This window comes from Schistocerca cancellata, chromosome 12, assembly GCF_023864275.1.
Source record: "Schistocerca cancellata isolate TAMUIC-IGC-003103 chromosome 12, iqSchCanc2.1, whole genome shotgun sequence".
Lineage (NCBI taxonomy): Eukaryota > Metazoa > Arthropoda > Insecta > Orthoptera > Acrididae > Schistocerca > Schistocerca cancellata.
The window spans coordinates 165,964,498-165,977,756 of NC_064637.1; the positions used below are offsets into that span (position 1 = coordinate 165,964,498).

Below are 13,259 nucleotides of genomic sequence, written 5' to 3' on the forward strand. Positions count from 1 at the left end.
AAAGATTTATAATATGTAATGAATCTTTATTGTTCACTTATGATCCAGAAACTATGTGCCAATTCATGCAATGGAAGGGCCCAACTTCACAAGAGTGAGAAAAGCTCGAAAGAGCAAATCGAGATTAAAAGCAATTATGATTGTTTTTCTGATATTCGTGAAATTGTGTCTCTCTTCACTGGGTGCCAATAGGTACAATTATTAATCAACATTGCCACACTGAGGTTCTTGCTCAACTCTGTGAGGGAAGAAGAAGAAAAAAAAAAGGACTCAAACTGTGGACGAACAAGTCACGGGTTCTGCATTAAGACAACATACCAGTTCGTAACAATTTGTCTGTTAAGAGCTTTTTAGTGAAGTACAGCATTTCAGTGTTAGACTATCCGCCTTATTCACCTAACATAGCACCACATGAGTTTTATCTATTCCCTGAGGTCGAATCTGCATTAAAAGAAACAATATTTCAGTCCGTTGAAGCAGTGAACTAAAAAGCGGCACGAGTATGTAGCTTTGTTTACAGACAGTTGCGACTAGGCCTAATTTTTGTAAACATGTTTTCCTTCTTCTTTTCAGTAATCTAACTTATTGTCACTAAAGTAAGTGTGTTTACATATGATTGAGACTAGACCTAATCTTTCGTAAATGTGTTTTCTTGTAATTTAATTTGACTACTTCTTGTTAAAATAAGATGAAAAGTGCCTGACGTGCCGTAGAATTGTTAGCTCCGGGTTTGGTGTGATGGGTGCAGTAGTTTTTTCCATTGGGGTGACTGTAGCAGCGTGGGAAATGGGGAAGTGGATCAGACTCATCAGTGGTTCTGTAGGATATGCAGTAGAGATAGGAAAATAGTGGAACAGGAGGGAAAATTGCTGCCCTTCAGGCACAGTTAGAGCAAGCTAGGGAAGATCTGAACAGGTTAAGGAGGGAGAAGGGTAAAGAGAGGTGGGAAGTGGCAACAGGTAACAGGAGTAACAGACCTAGAACTTTGTCAGACAGCTTTGTGGTGAATGTGAAGAATAAGTTTGACCTGTTGCTTCAGTTAGAAGCTGATGAGCCTCAGACAGGAGTAGGTGTAGAGAGGGCACAACGAACTTTCAGTAGAAAATTGAATAAGAATGTAGGGAAGTCAGCAAAGAGAAAGAAAGTTTTGTTGTTAGGTGGTTCACATGCCAGAGGTGTAGGCCAACTTTTGCAGGACCAGTTAGGATCAGAATACCAGGCCACAATTTTTTTTTTTTTAAATCAGGTGCTGGTCTGGGTCAGGTGACAGAGGATTTAGATTCAATCTGAAAAAATTTTACCAAGGAAGATACCGTGGTTATTCTGGGTGGGCCAGGCAATAGTATTGACAGAGATCCTGGGTACAATATAGAGTGTGACCTGGCAAAGATTGCATCAGCAACGAGACATATCAGTGTTGACTTTGTGTCTGTTCTGAGACGCCATGACCGACCTCATTTAAACTCTTCTGCCGGGAGAGTTAATTTGGAATTGGAATGGTAGCTTGGGTCGGGTGTGGGGTCACATATTGGTTTGGTTCCTGTTGATTCTCTCAGTAGCTGGGATTATACTAGACATGGCCTACACCTCAACAGGAAAGGGAAGGGTAAACTGGCTGGGCAGGAAATGTAAGAGGGGAGGCACTGCCATGAGTGGAATAGTTGTTGGAGCAGCACCTTTTTTAGGATAGGTAGGACAGAATGAAGTCAAGTTCTGAGAGAAGTAAAGATTGAAACAAACCTTCAGTTTGATAAAGAAATCAAACAGCATAATCCTGGCACATTGGATCAGCGAAAACAGCTGTTGGTTAAAAATTTGCAGCAATCAGCAGAAATTTTATTTCCACCCAATTTCATCTCGGTAAATGTGAAACACCAACTATCTTCAGTGCATAAAAATATTAGAGGGCTTAGAAGTAAAATTAATGAACTACTTATGTGCACTGATGAATTAGAGTCATCGAACCCAGTTGATATAATCTGCTTCTCTGAACATCATGTGACCACTGGTATAGATATGTTAAACCTTACAGAATTTAAGTTAGCCTCCTACTTCTGTAGACAAAAGATGGAGAAAGGAGGAGTTGCCACATTTGTTAAAAACAGTTTCAAATTTAAGAATACTGACATTAATAAATTTTGCTTAGAGCAGCACTTAGAAGCATGTGCAACAGAGATAGAATTTCATAATGGGTCCTTTATAATAGTAGCCATATACAAAGCACCTTCAGGAAATTTCAACCTGTTTGTAAACAGTCTTGAAGATTTATTATCTAATCTAAAATTAAAGAACAAAGAACCAATGGTTGCTAGTGATTTTAATATAGATGTCCCAAAAAACACTGTCAGTGAACAGTTACTGAAATCTGTTACATTGTCATTCAATTTAATTTCTACTGTAACCTTCCCAAATAAGGTATACAAATGTTCTAAGATTGCCATTGATAAAATTTTTTATAGACAATTCTAGGCAACTAAGCCACATTACAAAACCAGTAGTAAATGGGCTATCTGACCTTGACATGCAACAACTAACATTAAATTTTGAAAATTGTCAGTGTAAAACATCTATCAGAACTGAGTACAGAAGGCCAAGAAAACAGTCAAAAACTGAGAAATTTAGGAGATTGCTCAAAGTAATTAATTGGATGGATGTTTACAGCATCCAAGACACAAATGGAAAATACAAAACATTCATTAATAAAGTTAGCACCTTATTTGAAAATTGTTTTCTCCTGAAGGTAACTCAAATTAAGCAGAAGTCTAATAAGAAACCATGGATCACACGAGGGATGAAGATATCACGTGAGACAAAAAGGAAACTAACTGATACGTAGGGACACCTTTGATACTAGCATTATAGCTCATTACAAACATTACTGCAAAATATTGAAGAAGGTTATCCAGAAATCTAAACACCTGCATTATGAGAAGAAGATAAATACATCCAGCAATAAAATAAAAACAATATGGGATATAGTTAAGTCAGAGACAGGTAGGACCACAAATGAGGAGGAACAAATAGTTCTAAAAATAAATGAAGCCCTGGTAACAAACGCACGTGTTGCAAACCATTTAAACAAGTATTTTGTCTCTGTTACTTATAGCATGGGGTTGCCAGGTTCAGTAAATAATGCAATGGAGTATCTGAGACCAGTGCACACAAGCAAAATGGAATTGACACTTACTTCACCCAAAGAAATAGAATCCATCATAAAGTCCTTGAAATCAAAACATTCTAGTAGTTATGATAACATATCAACAAAGTTAATAAAAGACTCTTCATGTGAGCTTAGTCCTATCTTAAGTTATTTGTGTAATCAATCACTTGTCACAGGAACATTCCTGAACTGGCTTAAATATGCTGACTTATACCTCTCCACAAGACAGGGGACAAAGAAATGCCGTCAAATTACTGACAGATCTCACTTTTGCCAGCTTTTTCAAAAATCTTTGAAAGGTAATGTTCAAGTGTCTACTCAAGCACCTTAGTGAAAATAACATACTGTCAAAGTCACAGTTTGGGTTTCTTAAGGGTTCTGATATTGAGAAAGCTATTTAAACTTACAGCGAAAATGTTGTTAATTCATTGGACAACAAATTAGAGGCAACTGGCATATTCTGTGACCTGTCAAAGGCATTTGACTGTGTGAATCACAGCATTCTTTTAAGTAAATTAAAATATTATGGCATCACTGGTAGTGCTGCAAAGTGGTTTCAGTCATATCTTACTAATAGAAAAAAGGGTGTCATTACGTAACACTTCAGCAGTAGGAAATCAGACATCATCTGACTGGGAAGAAATTACATGTGGTGTTCCCCGAGGTTCCATACTAGGTCCACTACTGTTTCTTGTGTATAGTAATGAACTGTCATCTGTTACATTATTAGATGCCAAGTTTGTCTTATTTTCAGATGACACAAATATTGCAATAAATAGTAAATCAAATACAAATTTAGAAAGGGCAGCTAATCAAATTTTTACTGACATTAATATGTGGTTCATAGCCAATTCACTGTCATTAAACTTTGAAAAGACCCACTATATGCAGTTCAGAACTTCCAAGAGATTTCCTTCTGGTGTGTGTATAAAATATGATGACATGGAAATAGGAAAAGCTGAGAGTGTAAAATTCTTGGGATTAAAACTTGATAATAAATTCAGTTGGGAGCAACACACTAACAAACTGCTAAAGCACCTAAACAAGTCTGTGTTTACAATGCAAATGATGTTAGACGTAGGAGATATAAATATAAAAAAACTGGCATATTTTCCTTATTTTCACTCCATTATGTCATATGGTATCATATTTTGGAGTAACTCCACAAACAGAGAAAAAATGTTTAGAGTACAGAAGCGCATAATAAGAGTAATGTACATCCAAGAACATCACGTCGAAACCTATTCAAAGAATTGGGCATATTACCCACAGCTTCTCAGTATATTTTTTCCTTAATGAAGTTTGTTGTAAATAACACATCTCTTTGTCCAACTAACTGCTTAGTACACAGTATCAATACTAGGAATAAGAACAGTATACATAAAGATTTAAAATCACTTACTCTTGCCCAGAAAGGAGTCCAGTATTCAGCAACGCATATTTTCAATAAGTTACCAGCAACCATTAAGGCACAATTTAAAAGAATTTTTGTTGGCCAACTCCTTCTATTCCATCCATGAGTTTCTCAACAAGTGCAGTAGACCATTTTAATGAAAATTTATTATACTTTAATTTTTGACAATACTTGGTTGTAACTACCTACTGTGTGAATGATGGATGTATGGAAAGCAGATGTAAGTCTTAAGTCTGCAAATAGTGGAAGTTTCATTTTAAATCTTGTACATAATCTGTTCTTAACTGAGGATCACTGAAATGAATAATTTACTTTAATTTTTGACAACACTTGGTTGTAATAGCCAAGAAACTAGCAAATGTCTGAATGATGGATTTAATGAAAGCAGATGTAAGTATTAAACCTGTAAATATTAGAATTTTAAATTTAATTCATGTACATAATTTTACTGTTTATTGACTGAGGGTCATTAAAATTAATGAAACTCAAGTTTTTTGTAATGTGTTTATCTGACATGTTCCACACCCAGGAGTATTCCCTCTTTTATGAGTCTGTGGAATGAATAATTAATCTACTCTAATCTAAAAAGAGTCAGTGAGGAGCACACAGAGGAAGACCTCAAGCACTGTTCACATCAGCAGAAAATTCACATTGAGCATTATAGGGATAAAGGAGGGGATATATTGCGAGCAGCAATCACTATTTATGTATGTTGTTGAAATAAAATGTTTGAAGCAATAGTCCTGTTATTTTATAGCCACATCTCATATATACTGTAAACAACAATGTCCCTATGACATTCCTTTGGGGTACTCCTGCAATTACCTTTGCTATTGCCAATTTTATTCTGTGAAGATCTCTGTAACAACAGACATGTTTACAGTACTTTGCTACTTGTTTTGCAGCTTCAAAACGAACACTTATACTTATCACATAGATAACACACCCTTTCAGTGTCTGAATTCAGTTAATTTGTAGCAAGAGTAGATAATGAGGTGTGCTATTAATTTTCTTTCAAATTGACAAGGATTTCCAAATTATTGCTTTAAGATAGATGAGAGCTTGCTGAATATCACACTGCAAAAGAACACGACTCCATTGTAAACCCTGAAGGCGGAGGAAAAGTCTACACAAAAATAATTTTTATGTCTCGTAATATGTGACTGAAAATCACGAGTCAGCTGAAATCAAATTTTATCGCAAGCAAGAAAAACCGTTAAGGAGTAAGTGAATTGAGAAATGAATATAAATACTTCAAGAACCTGAATAAGGCTTCTTTGGTTACTTTACATAATATTATTATGGATTGCTTTTGCTGACCTAACACTTAATTAGTTTCAGGTTCACTGCCACACAAGGCAAGAGTTAAAACATACACAATAGCCAACACACTTGTATTAAGGTCAACACATGACAGATACTTCTACGGGCGTAACATGATGAACCAAGTTTCTTGATTTGTTTTTCTCTGTGTTGACCCCATCTCAACTTTGTATCCAGGAGCAGAAAGGAATTTTTCCCAATGTGTTTCATTTCGAGTATGATCATTAGTGACTACTCACAGTTCTAATATGCTTTTTGGCTTGTCTGAAATTGCAATATATCAGTGTTTGTGACATAAACACAGAAAGAAGGATGGAACACTAGTGCGGAATGTCCCTCAATGTCTTAGAACACTAATAGAGAGGACCATGTTAATGGTCAGTCGATCCCAGACGCACAGACATCACCACCAGTCTGTATCCTATTATAACATTACAGGTTGGGATTGATCTATGAGGTCTTGAATATCGTATTTGTACCTGTCTGTTGGTATGGAGAAATTGAGATTTTGGGCATTTCTTTATATAGTTTTGCTGATTAAGTCCCGACGCTATGCAAAGCTGTCATTTAATTACGTGCGATTTGCGATCTGTTATGTTTTATTTTCTGATAATAAATCATATTTTTTCTGATTACCATTAAAATATAATGACGATAAATGTTTGAGGTCATTTGGAATAATATTTTAATAACTATGTACATGACGTGACATCATTCTTTTACTCTTAGGGAAGTGTTAATTGTGCGTTTATGAATGGTCAGTCTCAGGATCAGTGATTACGATTTGAGAAATAATTGATTTGACAAAGTTCAATTGCACACAATCGCGTGGGGCCGTTTTATGACCTTCGAATTAATTGAAGATGTATGCGGGCGAATTATGGCCTTGGAATTGATTGAAAATGTATGCGGGTCAATTTTGTGACAGGTTAGTAAGCGTCGCTAGTGTGGCGCAGTATCAAGGCCTCTTTTGCACTGCTGACGGTTTGCTTTAAACTCACGAGAATACAATTTACGCGAATTGTTAATTATTGCAAAAGAGTAGAATATTTTATGGTTATCCCACTGTTGATGGGCCATTGTGGAGGACGTAAGTTTGGATAGAAAGATCAATTTCAAAATCCAATATAAATCCTGTTGATCGAAGTAGCCTAGCAACCCAAAAGCTCATATATGTGGTTATCAGCAGAAACAGTGTACTATTTTTCATGCACACATTTGCACTTTACATCGAGGTGTGAATGATTTGTAGGTGTGAAATAAACATTTGATTGAATAAAAGGAAAAATATAAAGAAGTTTATTCGTATATTTTGGTATTTCATGAACAGTGATATTTTCTTATAGTGGTGTAGAGCCTTACGTATTATTAATATTGTGACAGACTCGTTGTAAGTGCTCTCGTTACAAGTTGAGTTTTGGGCCTGATTAAGAGTAGCTGGCTCTTAGAATCTGAAAGATTAAGTGAAGAATAAAATCACACTTAAGTAACGCTGCATCGACACCCACTATCTTTATACTATTCTGGAATCAGGTCTACCATGGGTGTGTAATTGTGTGTTGTCAACAACAAATAGGTAAACACAAACATAAACATTTCTCACACTCTGATATCGACGAGAGAAAGAAGAGACGACAACGACATACATGTATACATTTAGTAAAGGTATACGTGGCACCTTACAATACAACACGACGACGTCACGGTATACTGTGATCACGCTAACAGATTTTCTGTAATGATCACTGTGCAAGTGTGGACAAGGAGAGGTGCCACATTGAAAAGAAAGTGTGATGCTTAATCTGGTGAAACTCACTCAAACACTGCAGGAACCAAGTGTCGGACATCCCAGTCGGTGACAATGAGGAGGAGCTGCCTCAGGTTGTGGAGTTGCCCCAGGGCGGTGAATGCTTCTGCAGCCTCCTCGAGGCTCACATTCTCGTAGCAGATCAGCTCGAGTTGCTGCAGCGTCTCGGCACAAGTGGGCAGCAGCGGGGCAATACTCCTGCAGAGCAGAGCAAAGCATGGCTTTAGTCAGTCAGTCTGTTTCATACATCATCTGAATGATTCTTTCATCAAAATGATGTGGATATATATACAGCATATACACAGGTATTGTTAACATTAATGAAGACATTATTATTTTTAATCATCCCCGTGCAATTACACTTTTTTTTTAAAACTGGTTACCAGTTTTTAAGTAAAAATTCATCAATGGAATAGAAGGAGTTATCAGTAGAAATGATTTTAAATTATATTTAATCCTCAAGTGGGTGTGCCTATGTACAAAGTACGCCAATGACGAAAAACATTGCCTTGTACTATTCCACTGTTGGTTTACAATTGTGTGCCCATACTGGTGGGATCACCAATGCTTCGGTGATAAGTAGTGCTGTCATACTGCCAAGTGAGCAGCAGCACTAAAAAAAAAAAAGAGAGAGCTTGGTGAGAAAAAAATTATGATCTGACCCCAAGACAATGATCCAGATTCCAAACTAGCAGCACAATCTCACGCTGAGGCAGTTATCTGCGAGATAATTAGTAATCAAATAAGTGGTTGGCAGGGATCTGATGCAATTGCACTGTTTGATGTTTAGAGTGGGTGATAATGTGGAGTAACACTTGTACATGGTAACAGAGCAGTCTAATAGGAGTTCATTTTATTATTATTTAATTAAACAGTGATATATTTCAAATAATGTACGTTCATTTTATTGGTGTTTAATTGAACTAAGATTAAACTGTAATTTTGCTCTTACAAGTTTACCTTCAGAAGTTGTGATGGATTATTTAGGCCGAATGTCATTAGTGAACATATATGTTGTGACAGTGCAGTTAAAATGCCTGGTTGCTTGAAGAGATATCTACATGACATTTGTGGGTAAACATCACATATTAATCGTACTACTCGCTTTTGTACAACCGTAACTTTCTTTTCAAATGTGTTACCCGCAGAAAATTATTCCGTGTCACACTATTGAGTGGTAATACGCAAAATATGTCAGGAGGTTCATATGTTTGTTTCCAAGATTAGCAATTACGGTATACGAAGAGTAAAAGTAGCTGAACTTAGTTGTCTGAGCAGCTCAGAAATATGGTTCTTCCAGTTAAAGTTTTCATCAGTACATAAACCTCAACATTTACAGCATCCTACCCTATTTACTGACTCCTGCTCATGGGCTGCATCAATTGCTGGTATGACTATTTGTTGTACAGAACTGTATGCGGTGTGTTTTTCTACCTATTTAGGTAGAGTCTATTTTCAGAGAACCACTTCATAATTCTTTGGGAAATATCATTTGCCAACTCTTCTGTTGCGCTCTCTCTAATGTGATTTATTATTAGTATCATCTGCAAAAAATACCAGTTTTGACTGTCGAATGTTAAGCGGACATAAAATTGAACCCTCTGAAACTCCCTTTGTGATTTTTCCCCAGTCACTAAAATTTTCTACCTTTCCAAATTTGTCCGAATTATTCATCACAACCTTTTGCATTCTGTTTGTTAAGTATGATTAAAACCAGCTGTGCCACCAATTCCATAAAACTTTAGTATTTTTAGGAGTGTGTCATAATCCACACAATCAAAAGCCTCGGAAAGATCATAAAAAATACGGACTGACGAGGTGTACGGCTAAACACTGAGACCCAACTCTATCGAATTCACCTTTCTGCAACAGTCAAATGTGGCATGTGAGCATTAGAAAATTAATTGAACAGAAACAAATTTGTGCTTTAGTGTTTATACATTCAGAGAAGGCTTTAGACATTTTTTCATGGAGTATACTGTTTACTGTTCTGAAGATAGTGGGGATAAAACACAGCCACCATATCATCACCTACGCCGTACATCTCCCTCCTCACTCCAACGACACCCCGCATACTCACTTTCCACATGCTTCCCAAAATCCACAACCCCAACCACTCTGTTGGCCCCATTGTAGTTGACTGATGTGTTCTCTCTGAAAGAACTTTCATTCTAGTTGACTGTCACCTCCAACCCACTGCCTGAAACTTACACTCCACAAAGATACTGACCACTTCCTCCATCAAGTTTCCATCATCCCCACCCCTTTACCTTCTGGATCCCTACTCATCACTGTTGATGCCACCTCCCTATATACCAACAACCCTCATGCCCACAGCCTTGCCACTATCAAACATTACTTCTACCAACATCTTTCAGATTCCAAACACACCACTTCATTCCTTACAAATCTTACCAACTATATCCTGCCCCACAACTACTTTTCCTTTGAGGGGAAGGTATACAAACAAATCTGCAGCACAGCTGTGGGCACCTGCATAGCACCCTCATATGCCAACCTGCTTATGAGCCATCTAGAGGAAACCTCCCAAAATTCCCAAACTCCAGTCTGGCTTAGGTTCGTGGATATCTTCATGATCTGCACTCACAGCCAAGACACTCTATCCTCATTCCTTTACAACCTCAACTTCATCTCTCTCACCCACTTCACCTGATCCTCCTCAACCCACTGTGCCACCTTCCTAGACATTGACCTCTTCCTCTCTGATGGCTCCACCTACATCCTTGTCCACATGAAAACTACCAACATTACTTGCATTTCGGCAGCTGTCTTCCCTTCCACACCAAAAAATCCATTCCATATAGCCTAGCCACCTGTGGAGGAACTATCTCCAGTGACAAGTACTGGCTCAGCCAGTATGATGAAGGCCTCACAAAGGCCTTCACACACAGGGAATTCCCCCCCCCCCACCACCACCACCACCACCTCCCCCAAACCTAGTCGACAAACAGATTTCCCGTGCCATATTCTCACACAGGCCCAAAGAACCCTAGTCCACACCCCAGCCATTCCCACTGCCAACCCTTTGGCCTGTGGCAGACCAAGGTGCAAGACCTGCCCAATCCACGCACAAAGCACTTCCTATTCCAGTCACGTCATGGGTTTATTCTACCCCATCAGAGGCTTGGCCACCTGTGATGTCAACCATGTATCTAGCAACTCTGCTGCAAACACTGTACAGACTTTTATGTCACTACGACAACTGTTGTCGTGAACAAAGTTGACCACCCAGTGGCACAACATGCAGCTGAGAATAACGTGCTCAATTTCAATGACAGCTTCACAACCCGAGCCATCTGTATCCTCCCAACCACCAGCAGCATCTCTGAACCGTGCAGATGGGGTAAATGCATACAACACATCCTATGTTCCTGTACTTATTCTGGCTTCAGTCTCAAGTAACCCACAGTCCCCACACTCTCCACCCAACAGTTTCCCTTTCCTCCATCTGTCATCCTCTCTCCTTCAGCACGTGCCACTTCCCACCGACCGCTACAACTGTGCCGGGCTGGCCTCGGCAGCCGGACACAGTTGTCACGTGTGTGAGAGTTGTGTCTGCGTAACTATGTGTGTCCATATTGTTGAATTCAGCAGAAGGCCTTTTGGTCAAAAGCTTACCATTTTAGTATCCTTTTTGCTGTGCCTGTCTGCAACTCAGCATCTCTGCACTATGGTGAGTAATAATCCACTCTTTTTGTAATATTGTTGTTATTTCATCCTGGATTTTCCATTGTTCAGTAGTTTAACTAAACATTAACACATTTGATACATTACATATGACCCTTAAGCTGTATATCAAAGTTCTTTTTTAACATAAAAGTGATTCATTTCTATCGGGTCTCCGTCGACACCGTCGGTAGCGCTTTTATTCTGAGCAACCCGTGACACCGAAGACTCGGGAGTGCCAAAGCATACATACAGCCCGGTACAGCAAGTGAACGGCGTGCATCACACGATTGCTCACTGCCGACCTCGTTACGGTGCACGCACCTTTCTGTACAAACACAGGCCGAGGTGCACACAATCTGCTCCCGTATCACAACCGTCCTTAGCTGCTACGAATACCCACAGAGGATCAGGGGATTTGGTACGAGGCCATTTACATTACATAAGCTATCCTTTTCTAATATTGTAGATATTTCAATCTGAACTTTCCACTGTTTGAAGAAGGCAAGCACTTGGAAAAACCTGTAATACAAATATTTTTCATAAATCTAAGAGATTGTGACATAATAAATTATTATACAAACATTTAAAAAGGTTGCTAACTTTTAACTGGCAATATGAAAATTTTTTAAATAAAGCTCTGCAGCTAGTTGTTAAACTGTAAGCCATAAACGATTCAGGTGAGTCTGGCACTGAGCTCAAACACCAGTGCGAGAAGATTGCACCTACAGTGAACGTTTGCAAAGACACGGCAGAGGTGCCGCAGATTGATACGGGACGAGTGCTACGAGTTTAGACAAACCTTCCTTCAACAGACGTCCACCTCATACACAGGCGCTCCAGCACGCATCTGTGGGAACTGACAAAATACTCGGCATCTCGAATCTGGTAGCAAATGCTGTCCAAATTCAAGTCGCACAAATGGGGGCAGACGTCAGCCAAAATGTGCAGAGGTATCGCCATCTTCGGGTTTACAAATGCGTACAGGTGCAGCACTCGCAGGTCTGTCAGTCGTGCTAGGGCCTCCAGGAACCTCACGTCCTCGCGGAGACCCCTTTCGGAAATGGCCAGCGTGCTGATCTCTTTACAACTGGTGAACAGGTTGTCTGCTTCCTGCGTCAAAGGGGGGTGGATGTCAGTCGGGCATATAATATGCTGCAAGTCATCTACGAAACTGGTACAAGAACAAAAACAAAGTATATCTTGTATACACAGTACAGGTCTATCAAAACTACGTAGCTTCAGGAATCGAATCATCGCACAGGGAAGAAAAAACAGTTCAGAATTACATGGACTGCTTTGTCAAGAACAGCTGAATTACTGCAAATTAGAATTTGGAAACAAATGAGAAAGGGGTTTTTGATTGTTTCAGGTCATACTACCAGGGATCACAGCAACATGGCTTCGTATTCTTTGCTGGAGGCAAACCAACACTGTGCCATACAGTGCACTTATTTAGCCAATGGCGTCCGACCACAAGGAGATAATACCATTTTGTTCTCATCCCCCCCCCCTCCACACACACACACACACACACACACACACACACACACACACACACACACAGAGAGAGAGAGAGAGAGAGAGAGAGAGAACACAAGCGGTGAGGGGGAGACTAAAAAATTGGGAAGGTGAGTGAAAGATACAGTATTTACTAAATAATTATGGTGTACTGGTTAGCTACAATTTGTTTCTCATACTGAAACGTTGTTTATAACATACCTAAATGGAAAATCATAATGCACACAATGCTACTTATAAATTTTTAACTGTGATTTAATACAGTCACAAAAGGTGAATGTAAATGTTTATCACTGAAGTGTGAAGAAATAAGCTAAACTTCATTACCTGAAGAATTTACTTTGTCA

The 13,259-nt window shown here is 38.8% G+C and overlaps 1 protein-coding gene across 3 annotated transcripts in view; it reads right to left on the minus strand.

Annotated features, from left to right (window-relative positions):
• LOC126109597 (uncharacterized) overlaps positions 1 to 13,259 on the minus strand; it is a 115,842-nt gene that overhangs the window by 28,911 nt on the left and 73,672 nt on the right. For all 3 annotated transcript variants that reach the window (XM_049914639.1, XM_049914638.1, XM_049914637.1), the window contains 2 exons: positions 12,194 to 12,504; positions 7,714 to 7,902 (listed from right to left, as the gene is read on the minus strand). In XM_049914639.1, the coding sequence (XP_049770596.1) occupies positions 7,714 to 7,902; positions 12,194 to 12,504 (500 nt within the window). The remainder of the gene's footprint in view (positions 1 to 7,713; positions 7,903 to 12,193; positions 12,505 to 13,259) is intronic.